The following is a 15,915-nucleotide window of genomic DNA, read 5'->3' as shown; positions in this document are numbered from 1 at the left end:
CAGTAACCACAAATGGCGACTTCAAAGCAACGAGATATATGGGAGAGAGTGCACAGCAAACAACCACGCTAAAAAAAGCCATGCTAGATTTCTAATGATGAGCTATTTGCCTTAGTGGCAGGGTGTTTGGCCCAGAACCCAGAGGTCCTGTGTTCGAATCATGGGTCCTCTGACTTGTGCCGCTGACGTTGTGTCCTTGGGAAAGCCACTTTACACTAATTTTGCCACATCACTGATGAAAATGAGTACCTAGCTTTGGGTAGGGACGTCCTTTCGACAGGACGTTATATGGAGGCCCGTGTGGAGAGCCACATGTACTCTGGAGCACATGAAAGAACCCACCACACTTATCGAAAAGTGTAGGGGTCCTTCCCTGTGTGAGTGGATCAAATAAATCAGGACTTGCTTTTGCTGACGAATACAAACCTGGTGTGTCATGCCATGAGACGGTTTAGCGGGTATGCAATACAAACAATACAGGGCTTTAATGCCTTCCCTTTACATGAACATTCTTCAGTTTTCTGGTACAGTAGCTAATTCAAAGCAGTATGAGCTATAGTTGAGTTCGGTACCTTTATCTTAAAGAAATGGGTGCGTCCCAAGGGAATTCCAGGCAAATATCAGAGGTTTAGAAAGATTTGGGTCAAATGAGACGGATTGCTCTGGTTGTGTAGATAGCTGTTGTTGCACAGAAACGTAATACAAATAGCTGTGTTAATGTTTGGTTGACGGAATTTTCTAGATAGGGGCACTACGTTTTTGTTACTTTTCATGCTCTGTATCACTTAGGCACAAGGCAGATCAAATATCTGGAGCTGTCCCTGACAAACCGCCAATTTGTCTAAGAGTAAATTTAAAGTTTTCTTGAGAAAACTCATTGGGTATTGATCAAATTATCACATGTACATTTCATTTTCGAACCCAGAAATAATCCATTGAGCAGTCATGGTTGGGTTTGAGTGTATTTTATTCAAATCAATAATGTATGACGTGAATGTATCACACTTTGTATTTGTACTAGAAGCCATATATATGTAGTTCACAGAAATCACCTCATTGTAACCAAGCTGTTAGTTCCAACCAAACAAAGGGCACCATGTAATCAAAGTGACATTTATTTTTCCAAGTCTTCTAAAACCAGAGTGGTATTACAAGCTGCAAACCATAAGTGATTATACTGAAGGAAATATGACTTTGTCAAAGAAGTCATATATCACAGGTGCTTCCTATGTAAATCTAAAATTAATCCTTTTTCACCATCTCAAAATGACTACCAACTTCACCTACACAAAATAAAATGTTAGGACTTTGAATCATTCAACCTATTAATTTTCATACACTTCACTTTTCAACTGTTTGTAAGCATTTAGACAACTGTTATGTTACAATTCAATGCTTATTTCTAGTCTGATACATTTCTACCTCTATATGTACATGTACATTCAGGACTGCTATTCTTTGCTCTCTCCAGAGAAATTATATTTCTGTACAAGTATGATATCTGACAGAACTACACCCACAATCTATACTACTTAAATAAGAGCTGGTAGATGAATGAGAAGATTCTAATTTGCTGCAACAACTTTACAAGTTTCTAACATGTACAGATGCACTGACAAAAATCTTTTTGTGTGGCTATAGTTGTGCTAATTTCAATGCACAAAACAAAACAAAATTGTATGCAATGATCACGATACGTTGTACTTCCTGGATTTCTTACAAAAGACTGAAAAAAGTTGAAACCGATCGAATTCCGTCTCAGCACTGTCATTATCCCAGAACTACGAATGAAATCATGATATGTTGTACTGTTACATTTCAAGTAGATTTCCAAACCTAAAGTATGTGATCACTGTTAGCCCCCCTTACGATAGGATGGATCCAATACGAGTGATCGCTGTTTTGGTTTACATCCTGGGTATTCAACAACTGGTAGGCAAAATGACACGAAGAGATAAGATTACAAATTGATATTCAAATGAGCAGATCAAATCATTAATCAACATTATCTTGTGCGTTACACCTGATTTTTGTCTGCCTATGTGTTACTGTGACATCATCACGATCGCTCGTATTGGACAACCAACGACCAACCAACAATCATTTGGTCATTGAGATCACTGAAAGATAACTCTGGAAGACCCTGGCAATTATAGAGCTCTGAAAGATTGTTGAGAGAAGTGTTAAAGTTTGTGATGCTCCAGTCTCTCAGTGGCCTTGCCTCTGTAAAATCCCCACTGCTCAGTACTGTAAATGCAGAAATGTTAGCGGGGATTTAAACTCACGGTAGAGAGAAAATGAGTGTAAAGAGTTCACCGCCAAAACCGCAAAAATAAAACTACCGAGAACATTTCTGCATTTACAGTACTGTAGCTTGTGACCCTTTCATCATACAGTGTCAACAGTTTGACAAAGAACAATGAAAGTAAGTTTCTTATGTAATCAATCACTGAGCAGCAGTTTTTTGTTCTGTCTTCTTGGGCTTCTGCTGTTCTCTGTCTGACACGCCGTACTCGGCATTGAAGGCCCGACCAATGATAAGCCTTCGCACCTCGCTGGTGCCCGCCCCGATCTCGTACAGCTTGGCGTCCCTCAGGAAGCGACCGGTGGGGTAGTCGTTAACGTAACCATTTCCACCTGATGACGGGAAAAAGTAAAATGTACTTGAGATAATGGTCCTCAGTAGGCTACGGTTCATGAATTAACCTGTCACAATCATAAAGCCCTTATCTCACTGGAACCATGACACGTTGGCGGTCTTGCTGTGGCCTAACCTACAAGTATTACTAAAAAGACAACAAAACACAAAGCCTAAAAAGATTCATTTTTATCCGATGAAATTCGTTGAGTGTGTCAAAAAGCTCCGTCACAGTGAGGTCCCCAACATGTCGCAGGTCCAGTGAGATAGGGGCTTAACAAACATGGCAAAGTTTAGATCACAAAGACGGTAGGACACAAAATGGCATTAGGCACTAACATTGATGGGTTTCTATTCAAGAAACTGATTTGATAAAAACAGCATTGTCAATGGCTTGATCCATACATTTACATGTACACATCTCCATGTATAACTTAAAACATGTTGTTTTCCATATCTGTCAAAAGAGAATCATCAAATGACAATTTCATTTTGCTAACTTTTTATTTGCCTTAGTTAAGTTCTTTAGAGAGTTCTTAGACTTAGTTTATACAAAAGCTTAATCAATACCCTTAAATCTCTGTTAACAAAGCCAAGCAAATAGAGCGGAGAGATGGCTATTTTGGGGTAACAAGAAGACAAGACATACCAAGACACTGGATCCCATCAAGTGCCACCTTTGTAGCACACTCAGCAGCATAGAGGATGGCCCCAGCACAGTCCTAAGGAACAGAACAAGGCAAAAATGTACATCTAAAACAGTGTGTCTGACCTACAGAGTATCTAGGATGCTGGAGTTTCTTTGTACAGAACCATCAGCATTTGGTAGTATGTCAGGCTGTATGGGGTTGGCTACAAGAAAGCTCCAACATCTTATAATGGTCTTTTATTTTTAAAAAGAAGGTAGTCCCGTATCCTTTTTTTTAGGTCAAAGGGGCAGTGGGTTGTTATCCACTATGTCTAGAGCACAGCATTGGAAGGCAGATCCAATCTCTCTCCTTCCACTGCATCTACCTTCCTAAACAAAGTCAGACACCAATTTACACCTGGGTGGAGTGAAGAAAGTTGTGTTTAGTGTATTTCCAAAGGACACATCATCTATCCAGGATGGCCAAGAATAAAACCCGTACACATGACCTTTCTGTCTCGTGTCCGCTAGCCTAGCCACTTGGCCATTTGACGCCACCAACAAAAAACACTGTGTGTAAGTCAACTATACACATACTGGTCTGTGAAAATGTGATAAATGATTGTGTATCAGTAAAAAAAATGACCCCTCTTACCTTAGGTATGATACATCCCCTGTCCAGAGCCCTGGCAACATTGTACACATACGACCTGCACACGCTCAGTTGGGTGTACATGTCCGCCATCTTTCCCTGCATCATCTGGAGTGAAACACCAAGAAAACATTGAAAAACTGTAGTGATTTTTTTGTTTGTTGCATAAACGGTATAACCAAGGCACCAGAAGGCCAATTCCTGACTGTTGACACTCTACAAACTGAATTACAAAACATGTACATGATACTGAAACAACTGGTAGCCCCTTAAGCAGGTATCTTACTGCACGTGCGGTATGTTAATGACCGCGCTGCAACCCAAATTGGATTTGTGTTACCCTTGACTTTGTAATGGGAATATCATGCAAAATGAAAAAGACAACAAAACACACAAAGTGTAAAAAGAGTAGTTTTTTATCAATGAAATTCCTTGAGCGCTCTGTCAAATCGCTTGATTGCCAAGGACTCCTGACCAGTAAGATACCCGGTGAAGTACACAGTTATCTATACTTGTCAAAAGAAACTGGGGACTTGAATCTTTATTGTACATACACGAAATGTACAGTCAGTTCTTTTAACACTTTTGGAAGATTAAGTTGATGAAGTTTAAACATCCTGGTGATATATTTCATAACACACATAATGCAAAAGTTACTCAAACAACTGGATATACATTGTAATGCTCACATTTCACTAATGTATACAGCTGCTTGAGCAACTTTGCTATGTGTATGGTCTTTAGTTCATATGCATGAACTATGATTCTGTCTTTAAGGGGTTAAGTACCTGGAAGGTCCCTATCTTCTGTCCAAAGGCGTCCCTGGTGTGTAAGTATGGGACAGTCACATCTAACACAGACTGCATCACTCTGTAAAGAAGGGGAAAAACAAAACACATCAGCAAATACACCAACATATCAAAAGAAATACCACCTTTGATGACAACTGTCAACCATTCAAATCTGCACAAGGACATTGGTCTATTAGGGCCCTGTCAAGCGTATATTCAAGTGTGCGTGAGTTGTGCATTTACACGTTTTTGGTTTAAGTAAGCTTTCAGAAAGTTGTTTTCTACTTTGACCTACCTTTGTGCAGCCTTGTGATCTAACCTAAGAAATTTGGCTGCAAACTTACAACCTAAACCAAAAACATGTTAATACGCAACTAATGCGGACTTGTATCTACACACAAGTGTAGACCCCCCTTTAGCAGTAACTACTGTACATGGCAGGCACAAAATAGAATTGACTGCAGGTTACAGTGGCCATTAAAATGTTGTAACACATTTTTAGAACATTCCAAACAGAACCCATGCAGGATAATTGCATATCAGATGCATCCTCAACCTTTCTACAGCCTCGCATTGTGTTGTTAAATCATGCACTTTATGATTTCCCAAATCTTACAGATACATGTATGACAAGGGATGACCCTATATATAGCTCAACAGGTAGCAGCCTCACAGTTGAGCTATTGGTTCCAATCAGTTACTAACTGTGAGACCCTGGTTCAATACTGGGTTAGGACAGTAGGTTAGGGCTGCAACCTTTTTTCAGAAGGGGCGTACATGTATATAATAAGGGTCCCGCCTCAAGCACATTAAAGGGAATGGGCTAGCAACCCCTTCGTGTAAAAACATACCGTTACTGAAACAGCAAGGAAACTTGCTGCCCTATGTGCCACTAGATTTTAGGGTCTAAATGAACAGACATACACTACGTAGTTACAAACAGACTGTCTATATTTACCCCAGAGGACCAGCTGCTAGGAAACATCTCTCAATGTCCAGTCCAGAGAAGAGCACATAGATGCCTTTGTTAATTTGTCCTAACACATTGGAGGCTGTAGAAGGGAAAGAGACAGGAAACACTCAATCAAGACATAAAAGGAACCCAGGATCAAGAGCTGTCAGAGTTTCTCACTTATTTCACTTTACCAAAATGTAAACCAAAACTCATGCAAACTTGTGAGTGACAGGGGCAACGGGTTTTCAACTGTGTCTAGGGTACATCCTTCTACTTCCACTGCCTTTTATCTCCCTGACTGAAGTCAGGTACCCATTTTCAAACCTGGGTGGAATGAAGAAAGTTATGCAATTAAGTGCCTTTCCCAAGGGCAAAACACCGGTGGCATTTCAGGGGATTTGAGCTCAGGACAGTTACAGTTATGGCAACATGACATAAAATATATCAAAAATTGTTGATTTGTTTGGACTAAAATTCCCTGGTTCATTTTCAGACTAATTTTTGGTCACTAAATACCTCTTAGTGCATGGAAGTGAAAAAAAGAAGAAGTGAGAAACTCTGACTAGCCCACGTTCCCAGCTGTCAAGGAGAATATCTTACCCTAAACAGCCTGCACCCCCAAGTGCTCTCTCAATATCCAAACCAGAGAACAGCACATATATCCCTTTGTTAAGCCCTCCCAAAATATTGGAGGCTGCAACAAACAAAACTATGTGTCAGAATAAAAACATTAGCTGGTATCATTTCATCAATATGCCTACAACGTTCGTTATGACTGGTTTACAGTATTATAAGTCAACAAGTTTGCATTGCAGTGTTAAAAAATTGTTAGCTCTGTATAAAATTAAACTCTATCCCGAAAATCCAGAATGTCGGCTCTACTTTTGCGATGCAAAATTAAAAGAATACGATCACTTGAAAGTTCATCTGCGTTGGTAGAAGTCAAGTCGTTGGTAGGATCAAAGTTGACCTGTAATTTCCAACACAAAAAATTGGACTTAATGTACAGATTTTTGACTGATCAACTGCAGTCTTTGTCAAGGAATGAGCAATCCACTGCTTGTGACATCATGTTAGGACATGTGACTTGCCGAGCAGTGGACCATAAGTTGCAAGTCTAAATCCCCCGTCTCTGTTAAGGGATGGTTGTAAAGCCTTGATGTAGATGGCTTTTTTTACTCCTCTTGTAAAAACTTAATGGATATGTGTCCAAGATTTTCAATTAGACCAGCGAAACCGACTGTCCAGGACTGGTGAGTCTCTATATGTATGTTTTGTGAAACTTCTAAGGTTGTTGAACTTGGGTAAATCCAATTTTTTGTGTTGGAAATTACAGTTCAACTTTGATACAGAAAGAATATGATTCTGAAACAAGTTAGAATCATAACTAAATAGAGCCGGGGCGCCACAGATTTTCTGCAACTTATGATCCACTGCTCACAAAGTCATGTGTGGTATCTGCATAGCGTGACGTCATCTCAGTGGTGGATTGCTCACTCCTTGACAAAAACTGGTGTTGTACAGTCGAAAATTTGGGTAAGTCCAGTTTTTGTGTTGGAAATTACAGTTAAAACTTGTTTCAGAACGATTTCTACCAACACAGATGAACTTTCAAGAAAGAATATGATGTTTTCAGTATATCTTACCTGGCACCTTACAGTCCTCAAACACCAGCTCACAGGTGTTTGAACCTCTCATCCCTAACTTATCCAGCTTTGGGGATGTACTGAACCCTTCCATACCCTGCAACAGTTCACATAATAATGGGACTTATAGACTGAAACAACAATGACTATCTGAGATCTCTAAAGCGGTTATCTCACTGGACTGCAGCACGTTGGTGACCTCGCTGTGACCTACTTGATTTGTGTTACCCTTGACTTTATAATGGGAATATCATGCAAAATGTACAAGGGAGTAAAACAACAACAAAACATACAGAGCGTAAAAAGATTTGTTTTTTATCAATGAGATTTGTTGAGCCCTTTGTCAAATCGCTCAGTTGCAGCAAGGTTGCCAGTGCAGTGAGATACTCGCTTAAATCTATCAAATATAAAAGTCAAATACATGTATGTTGTGTATATTCCAACAGACAGACATACATGTATGTGTCAGAATTATGACAGAAATTAAAGAAAGCATGTCTTTCAAGTGATATGACAGAGAGAGATTCAGCTTAGTTTCTTAGGTACTCAATGTTATTTTTTTCATCAGGGCAAACTGAGAGAGAGAGAGTGAGAGCACTATTTTTCCTTAAGCCACCTTCGCAGGCATCTATTTATTTGGCACTGGCACTGACACCGGCATTCATTTTATAGGGGAGCACTGATTTGCAATTTTCCACATGGACCAGGTTCTCTAATGCTGGAAAATTCATTTAGGCGCACGTTAACCATCTCCCCCAGAATTAGAGAGCCTGGCCCTTGGTCGAAAATCGCGAATCATCACTCAACAAAAAATAAATACCCAGCACTCCTATTTTCCTTCATCTTTCTATGACTATCACAAAGGTGTAGGGGCAAAAGAAGTAGCTTTTTGTGTAGACTACTAGTACACTACTTTGAAGGAACTACTACGGTAACTTCAGCTTCAACGGAACACCCTACCCTCTCTACGATGAAAGCGGTGACCCCATGTTGCGGTTTGTCGACGTGTGGCTCAGTTTTAGCGTACACCACCAGCGTGTCGGCATCAGGACCATTCGTGATCCAGAACTTTGTACCGTTCAGAACATAGTAGTCACCTGTGGAGAGATCACAGGCTTTAACAAGAAAAGTGAAAGTGATCTCAAACAACTTTAGCTCTGAAGAACTATTCTCCCACTACTAGTCATGACGGAGAAGACAGATGCAATGTACAGTATTTTCAGGTTCATTGTACCAGGGAAATTCCCCTAGCTCTTTTTGACAAGTACTGTACAATGAAAGGTGGACCATGACATAACATCCTAAGAACTGCAACCATTTCAAGAAGCGTGCATGTTGGGTGAGCGGAAACAGTTCGGATTCGAACTCCCAACTTCTTGGTTCAGATGCAGAGTCACTAACCACTGGACTACGCACGGTAATACAAGAACATCTATTGCAGCTTTGAAACTCAAAGATGGACAGTATCTTAAAACGAGAATGTATTTGTTTCACGATTTCTAGAATCAAATTTTGCCTCAGATAAGATCTCTCTCTGATCTCTTTCTTGTTTACTCTATTCTGCTAAATCCGACACATAACACTAGTCTCTGATTCATCATATCATTCTGTAACATTATCATACTAAGATTGTGGCTCGTCTAGTGCTGTGTTACAATATCGCTATGGCAACCAACCATGTTTTTCAGCCTTGGTTCTCATGGAGACGACATCTGACCCTGCATTGGCCTCTGACATGGCGAGCGCGCCAAAGTGTTCACCACTGATCAACTGAAAGGAAAACAATGCATAAAATGTTACATGTCTAAAGGTTAAATCACCTCTTGTTTCACAAACACTAAGTACTGTAAGTGACTGTAACAGCTGGGCTTGTCCGAAGGGCCTGTTCTAGTGAAATGAAAAGGAGTGCACAAATTTGTTGAGGATTACATTGGCTTTGATTTACCTTCAATAGCTTCAAAGAGGCATGGTGGTACAAGCACTGAACATATACAGTGTATTTAATAGTGAGTGGGTGGGTGAGTGAGTGAGTGAGTGAGTGAGTGAGTGAGTGAGTGAGTGAGTGAGTGTGTGAGTGAGTGAGTGAAAGGACCCTAATTGTACATATTGGCCCAATTTGGATAAGTATATGTCACAAAAAACAACCTTACAAATACAAATATTGCTAGTGTGAGTACTGCAATATGTGGATTCAGATTTTTCTCACTTCTTTGTAACAATGTAATGTAAGAGCAAATGTCGAGGACAACTGGGATATCTAATCGGATATCTAAATTCTAATTGGATTAATTACTGGACATATACCTTGGGCAAATATTTGGCCTTCTGTTCCTCATTACCATTCCTGACGAGCTGGTTGACACACAGGTTGGAATGTGCTCCGTAGCTGAGGCCGATGGCACCACTGGCACGGGATATCTCCTCCATGGCAAGGCAGTGGTCCAGGTATCCCATACCTGTACCTCCATACTCAGCTGGAGGAACAAAGGCACAATGTTGTAGTGTTATCTGTTTGTTCGTTAGTATTTTGTTTGTATTGCATTACCGGTAAACAGCCAAAAGGCGTAACACACCAGGTTTGTACTGAAGAGTACAAGCTGCATATCCGGACAGATTTATTTGATGCAGTGGTCCAGGTACCCCATACCTGTACCTCCATACTCAGCTGGAGGAACAAAGGCACAATGTTGTAGTGTTAACTGTTTGTTCGTTAGTATTTTGTTTGTATTGCATTACCGGTAAACAGCCAAAAGGCGTAACACACCAGGTTTGTACTGAAGAGTACAAGCTGCATATCCGGACAGATTTATTTGATGCACTCACACCGGGAAGGACCCCTTCTCTTTTTGATAAGTGTGGTGGGATCTTTTGCATGCTCAAGGTGTGGCTCTCCTCAAACACGGGACCTCCATTTAATGCCCTATCCGAGGAACGTTCCTTACCAAAGCTAGGCACTCATTTTTACCCCAGTGAAGTGAGAAGGGTGGGGTAAAGTGCCTTTCCAAAGGGCAAAATGTCAACGGGACAAATCAGGGAACCCCAGATTCGAACACGGTACCTCTGGGTTCTGGGGCCAAACACCCTGCCACTGCACCACTTCGATGCCACGTTGAGCATATCAAGGGGAAACAGCACTACATACAAATGTAACTAAGAATGCTGACATGCTTTTGCACAATGCTGGACAAATGGGAGCACTTTTTGTTTGTATCTTTTAAAAGTTACCTTCCTCTTCATTATATCATTATCTGATTGTGGATCTGACAAAAAAATACTTTTACCTCCAGTTTTAAACATAAGTTAAATCATGCCTGAGCCTGATACAATAACAATGACTAAATATACAACTTCAAAAACATTATTTGTCAGAAGAATGTAGTTTGGTAACAACATGATACACTTCACACCATATCTGATTTATTTCTGATATGTGATTGTGAATAGTTTCATCCAGGTTGGTAAGTCACTGAATAAAAAGACTCTTTGCACACAACTAAGTGTTGTATTCAACCGGCATTTCTGTGACTCAGGTACCTTCCTCAGGGCAATTCTGACGGGTTAACACATACATGATGTAGGTGGCGCTACTTATTGCTGGGTTCCCAAACGTATTTACACCATAGGGTTATCTCAGCTTTGAATTTGTTTTCTTCTTACTCATTGTTTGGGAGCCTAATGTGTGTTGTTGATGTTTGTTTTTGAATCAGTCATTTCAAGCTTGCGAAAATGCATCTTCATTCAATTTCATGTCAGGAAATGTTGGAACGGATGGCGTGAAAATGTTGTCCTTCCCAACAAGAAAATTCCGCCGCAGGACGGGGGTCTTGGAGATAGTCAATGCGGTATCTACAATGTGGTCCCAAACGTACAGGAGTGTTGAATATATAATTGTAGACACTGCATTGACTGGCCCTGTATATATGAAAATACTAATATCAGTATGTTTGGGAATTCATATACATTTGCATATGTCATAATGACCAGTCAGAACTGCCCTGAGGAAGGTGACAGATGGTCACCAAAATATCAGTGGATTAAAACACTTGGTTGTGTACAAAGAGTTCTTTTTCTGATGTCTTACTTGGTGCAGTCATGCCCAGCAGCCCCATGTCTCCTAGCTTCTTCCAGAACTCCTGGAGATTATAAGACAATCAGAAGAACATAAGATGAGGACAGGTGCTTCATATTTTTGTCACTATGTATGTAAATTTGAAAACAAGTGTCAATATCAGAGCTATATCAGAGACTCACTCGGATTCCTGGGAAGTCGTTGTTCTTGTCAATCTCATCTGCCAAGGGTGCCAGCTCTTCTTGGGAGAACCTAAACACTGCCTCTCTCAGCTAGAATGTGTCAAAATAAATCACATGTCTTAAATGGGTTATAGGTACTGTACATTCTATATAAAAGTTGAACTGTAATTTCCAATACACAAAAATTCGACATTTTTGACTAATTAACTCCATGCAGTCTTTGTCAAGGAATGAGAATCCATGGCTTCTGTGACATCATGTTATGCAGATAGCACACGTGACTCGGTGAGCAGTGGATAATATGTTGCAGAAAGTCTATGGCGCCCTCCGTCTCTGCTGATCAGGGATGGTTGTAAGGCCCTGATGTAGATGGATTTCTTTCAATTTCATTCCTCTCGCAAAAAGCGGCGGATTGCTCATAATTCCTTGACAAAGACTGGAGTTGATCAGTCGAATTTTGTGTGTTGGAATCTCAGTTCAGCTATTTGATCCACAAATAATTTATGACGTACCTAAATTATTACTATTATGTTACGTTACACTAATACTAGTAACATCCATTACCATAATACCGCCAGTAATCATAATACCACAAAATCTAAAAAGTGATGAATTTTAAGAGATCTACTGGCGCAGTAACAGTGATTTCCGAGGTATGCACACTTCAGACATCAAGGTGTTTAATACACTCTAAGTCTAAAAAAGGTCTCAATAACGAGGCATTCTAAGACAACGAGGTCAAATGTTTTCGATCCCTTATCATGGCCGGCCAGCGCGTCGTGGGAAGAACATATCATCACTCCGTCGCACGTTGCTCGCTGGATTTGCATATAATAATCGCACGTACTTCCAGCTCAAGACGATTATTTGAACAACAGCAAAATAAAGTTCCTTTTACAGGCCTTCAAGTCGTGTAAAAGTGTGATCTGTTGTCAAGAACGGCTGTTTACTAGCCGTAACTGCGATTGGCCTGGCGCAAAATAGGACGTCGCCATTTTCATTGTTTTCGCCAGAGACTAGCTCTTCCCCCGTATTGCGTAACAGGAAAATTCCCGCTAAAATCTCGGCGAAACCAATACTTTCAAGGGGCGGGTGTAATTTCTACAAAGCACTGAGAAATGTTTTGCATCTACATGCATCACACTATATGCATGCTATTTATAGAGAAATTTTTCACCAGGGAATAACAGTTTATAGTAGGATCATGAACCCTTCTATTGTTTGGGCCCAAACCGCTGTTCAAACAATTTGCACCCCTCTGCCGCAACTTGAATGGGGACTCCACGTCGATACCATTTGTATTTGCACGGGAGACGAAAATTAGTAATAAAGCTTTACTCAGGAACCAATAAATCTCCTGTGATAAACAGTCAAAGAAAATGTCTTTATTTGCATGGCACACTTAGGATTCTTCCATAACTTGATCGAGTAATGCCGCCGCCAGACCTCAAGAGAGAGCTGTTCCTGATTCACGCCCAGCGGCATATTAGACCCGCCGTGTCAACTTTAACCCTCAAGATATGAGTTACGAGGGGTGGTGGGTACGCGGGACTAGTTACGATCTTGATTTTTTGGATAAGACCAACAATTAATACGACCGTTACTCTAGCAAGGGACCCGCCAGTATGTGAACTGAACCATAGTAGAACGCCAGACGTAAGTTTTACATGATAGCAGTTGTGACGGGCTACAGTAAATCAAAATTCGTAACAGTAACATCCGTTTTCGTGTGATTTTTTGTATCCCCAAACATCTTTGTATGTTTAGGGAACTCACAACCCCGTAAAAAAGGAACAACAGCTGGTTTATAAAGGTGAATAACAACAAGATAATTGCCGAGTTTCTTTCTGGCAGTATTATGGAACCCCCTTCCGTGCGCACGCCCGTTCTCGGTGCATTTCCGCAACATCTTACGCTTGCGATTTTTCGTTTTTAGCAGATCAAGAGAGACAAAAAAACATACACAGCATAGGTGGCAAAGGTAAGCTATAACATCGCCATGTAACCGGGGAAAAAATGACGAGTTGCTCCTTTGCTAAATTAGTATCACTTTAGAAATTACAGTAAACGTGCGGTATTATGGTAGTGGTAGCCGCGGCGACTCTACTGGGAAGACGTATTTACTTGTATATTATATAGTGTCTTCCAACAGGTAAATACGTCTTCCCACTAGAGTCTATGGTAGTGGATGTTATACTATCACATGAACTTTTAAGTGAAGGTATGTTACGCTCAGTTCATGTACTTAATGCTTTCTCTGTGCTGACTAAAATTGGAACGTAGGACGTAAGCTGTTGTACGTACTATATCTCTCTGTACACATTACAAGTCTGTGTTTATTGTCATAACGTATTGTTTTGACCTTTCTATCACCCCAGCACCGCCCCCCTCCCTCCCACTAAAACGCATGCTATCATATTGCGTAACAGAAATCGGTTCTTTTCACCTGTTTCTGGTCTTCTGTGAGCCCGTATAGGTCGTCGTCAATTTTCACATACTGGCTACAAGATCTTGTGCCATTCTGGGCTACTTTTGGTCCGCTGAGTTGGGAAAAACGAGAGCAAATGTTGCCAGCTCGCAACGCATTACGCCACATTGTCGCCATCTTGGGGCAGGGATTAGACCATATTGAATAAGGGGTGTAAAGTTTTTTAAAAGATTGAAATCCGGGATTCCATGTTTTATATGTCCTTCAAGAAAAAATTCTTAAAATAAAAATCTACATTTTTCAGTATAATAGTAGTAGTAATAGTTTTCTGTCTTTTATTTGGATTGGGCTGTATCATGGTATACCCCAGCATAATCGTTACCTCCTGCACTTCACTAAAAGTCTGCGTGAGGTCGTCTTGCCACAACCACTTTTGTCTAAGGCCACAGCAAGTAAATTTGATGGTGACGTCAGCACGCGCATTGATTTTCGCATGATTCTGAAATAAAAGATTTTTCACCCTTTGGCAATTGTCAATGTACCAGAAACGGGACAATGTCATCAAAGGTCTAACAGTTCCACTGCAGAAACTTTCTAACGTTAGATGCCGTAAAACTAAAAAGGCATTTGCACAGGAAATAGGACCAGTGTGCAACTTGTTATCTATTTGCATTTTTGGCGACGCCTCAGCGGCGAGCCAAATTTTTACTATATTGTGTGCAGATTGCAAGAATTCTAGGAATTGTACAGGAATGTGAAAGTCCATGGGACGATAACTCAAGAATGCCTGGATGTATTGTCTTCATATTTTGTAGGTGGGTAGGTCTGTGGAAGACCTTGTAATGATTGGATTTTGGGCCTCCTAGCGACTTTCTGTGGTACTGCAGGGGAACTTTCACTTTTCAAATCTCGTCTTCTGAACATGCTATAGTCATGATTTTTAAGTGGTGGATAGCTCTTTGTTAGGAAAATATGTCCTGTAGATTTGGACCCCCTAGCGGCTTTTTTTGGAGCTGATTTTGACTCAAACTTTGAAAGAGAATAACGCAAGAAGGGGATGACGGATCATCATAATTTTTGGTGTGTAGATAGCTTAAGTGATGATTTAAATAATCATATGCCAATTATGCAAATCAATATCTGATTTGCATAATTAATGAGGACAGTTAATAAATCAGCTGCATTCTATTATAGGACTCTCAAACACATGACATATGTAACTGAGAAAGAGATAAATATCGATAGATATCAATTATGCAAATTGATACTTAATTTGCATAATTAATGACAAAATACTATAAATCCATAGTGGTAAATGATGGGGATTTCATTTTTGCACCATTTGGAAGTTAAGTAAATGTGGCCACTATTAGACACAAATATTGCATAGAGGGCCTCATTTACATAATTTATGAGGAAATGGTACGATATCTTTTTTTGTGAAAACAAGATTTTCATACATTGGACAACTTGTGTTATTTTTGTAAAGAAGGTGATCGACTGATTTATGCGAGGTCCTTATTTGCATGTGGGCTAAAAACGAAAACGTTAACAGAAACCACCGTCGCCATGGCAACATCTTTTTATGTTACTAATCTTGTTTCTTTTTACGGATGAGACAGAAATAGGATTGATAAAGAAGAATCAGACAGGGAGCTATTTCACTGAAATATCTTATCTGTTTTACAACGCGCACAAAAAAGTCAATGTAGTCCCAAGATCTTGAAATTCGTAAAGCGAACTTTGAAATTGATTCCCTCCAACAGAACCCAATACATTGCACTTCATATGTTAACCGCCAGATGCCATTATTGCCCATGGCTGACAAATGAACTGTGGCATGCAACTGAGAAAGAGAGGAATATCAATATACAATATATGAATTATGCAAATGCATACCTTATTTGCATGATTAACGGAAAATAA

General features: G+C 40.1%; 1 protein-coding gene across 2 annotated transcripts; it reads right to left on the bottom strand.

Annotated features, from left to right (window-relative positions):
- Window positions 1-2,379: 2,379 nt before the first annotated feature.
- On the bottom strand, window positions 2,380-14,177 carry LOC136448337 (isovaleryl-CoA dehydrogenase, mitochondrial-like). Of its 2 annotated transcripts, none has more exons than XM_066447741.1 (12): window positions 14,008-14,177; window positions 11,562-11,651; window positions 11,392-11,443; window positions 9,615-9,784; window positions 8,987-9,080; window positions 8,271-8,407; window positions 7,311-7,407; window positions 6,265-6,358; window positions 4,707-4,788; window positions 3,922-4,026; window positions 3,288-3,360; window positions 2,380-2,637 (listed from the first exon to the last, which is right to left on the bottom strand). In XM_066447741.1, the coding sequence occupies exons 1-12, from the start codon at window positions 14,164-14,166 to the stop codon at window positions 2,447-2,449; spliced, it is 1,344 nt and encodes a 447-aa protein (XP_066303838.1). In that variant the 5' UTR covers window positions 14,167-14,177; the 3' UTR covers window positions 2,380-2,446. The 2 variants fall into 2 exon arrangements, with proteins under 2 accessions (XP_066303838.1, XP_066303837.1); XM_066447740.1 differs by lacking the exon at window positions 6,265-6,358 and adding an exon at window positions 5,668-5,761.
- Between the last annotated feature and the right edge of the window lie 1,738 nt (window positions 14,178-15,915).

Source organism: Branchiostoma lanceolatum, chromosome 14, assembly GCF_035083965.1.
Source record: "Branchiostoma lanceolatum isolate klBraLanc5 chromosome 14, klBraLanc5.hap2, whole genome shotgun sequence".
Taxonomy (NCBI): Eukaryota; Metazoa; Chordata; class Leptocardii; order Amphioxiformes; family Branchiostomatidae; genus Branchiostoma; species Branchiostoma lanceolatum.
Note: the sequence above shows the minus strand (reverse complement) of the source record. Positions and strands in the feature narration are given on the sequence as shown.

What these genes read in the sequence shown, in the direction of transcription:
- LOC136448337 (XM_066447741.1), bottom strand. Translation starts at nt 14,166, where the DNA reads ATGGCGACAATGTGGCGTAATGCGTTGCGAGCTGGCAACATTTGCTCT. An exon ending in TCACAGAAGACCAGAAACAG is followed by an intron (nt 11,652 to 14,007) that starts GTGAAAAGAACC and finishes GACACATTCTAG; the next exon opens with CTGAGAGAGGCAGTGTTTAG. An exon ending in GGGGATGTATCATACCTAAG is followed by an intron (nt 3,361 to 3,921) that starts GTAAGAGGGGTC and finishes TCTGTTCCTTAG; the next exon opens with GACTGTGCTGGGGCCATCCT.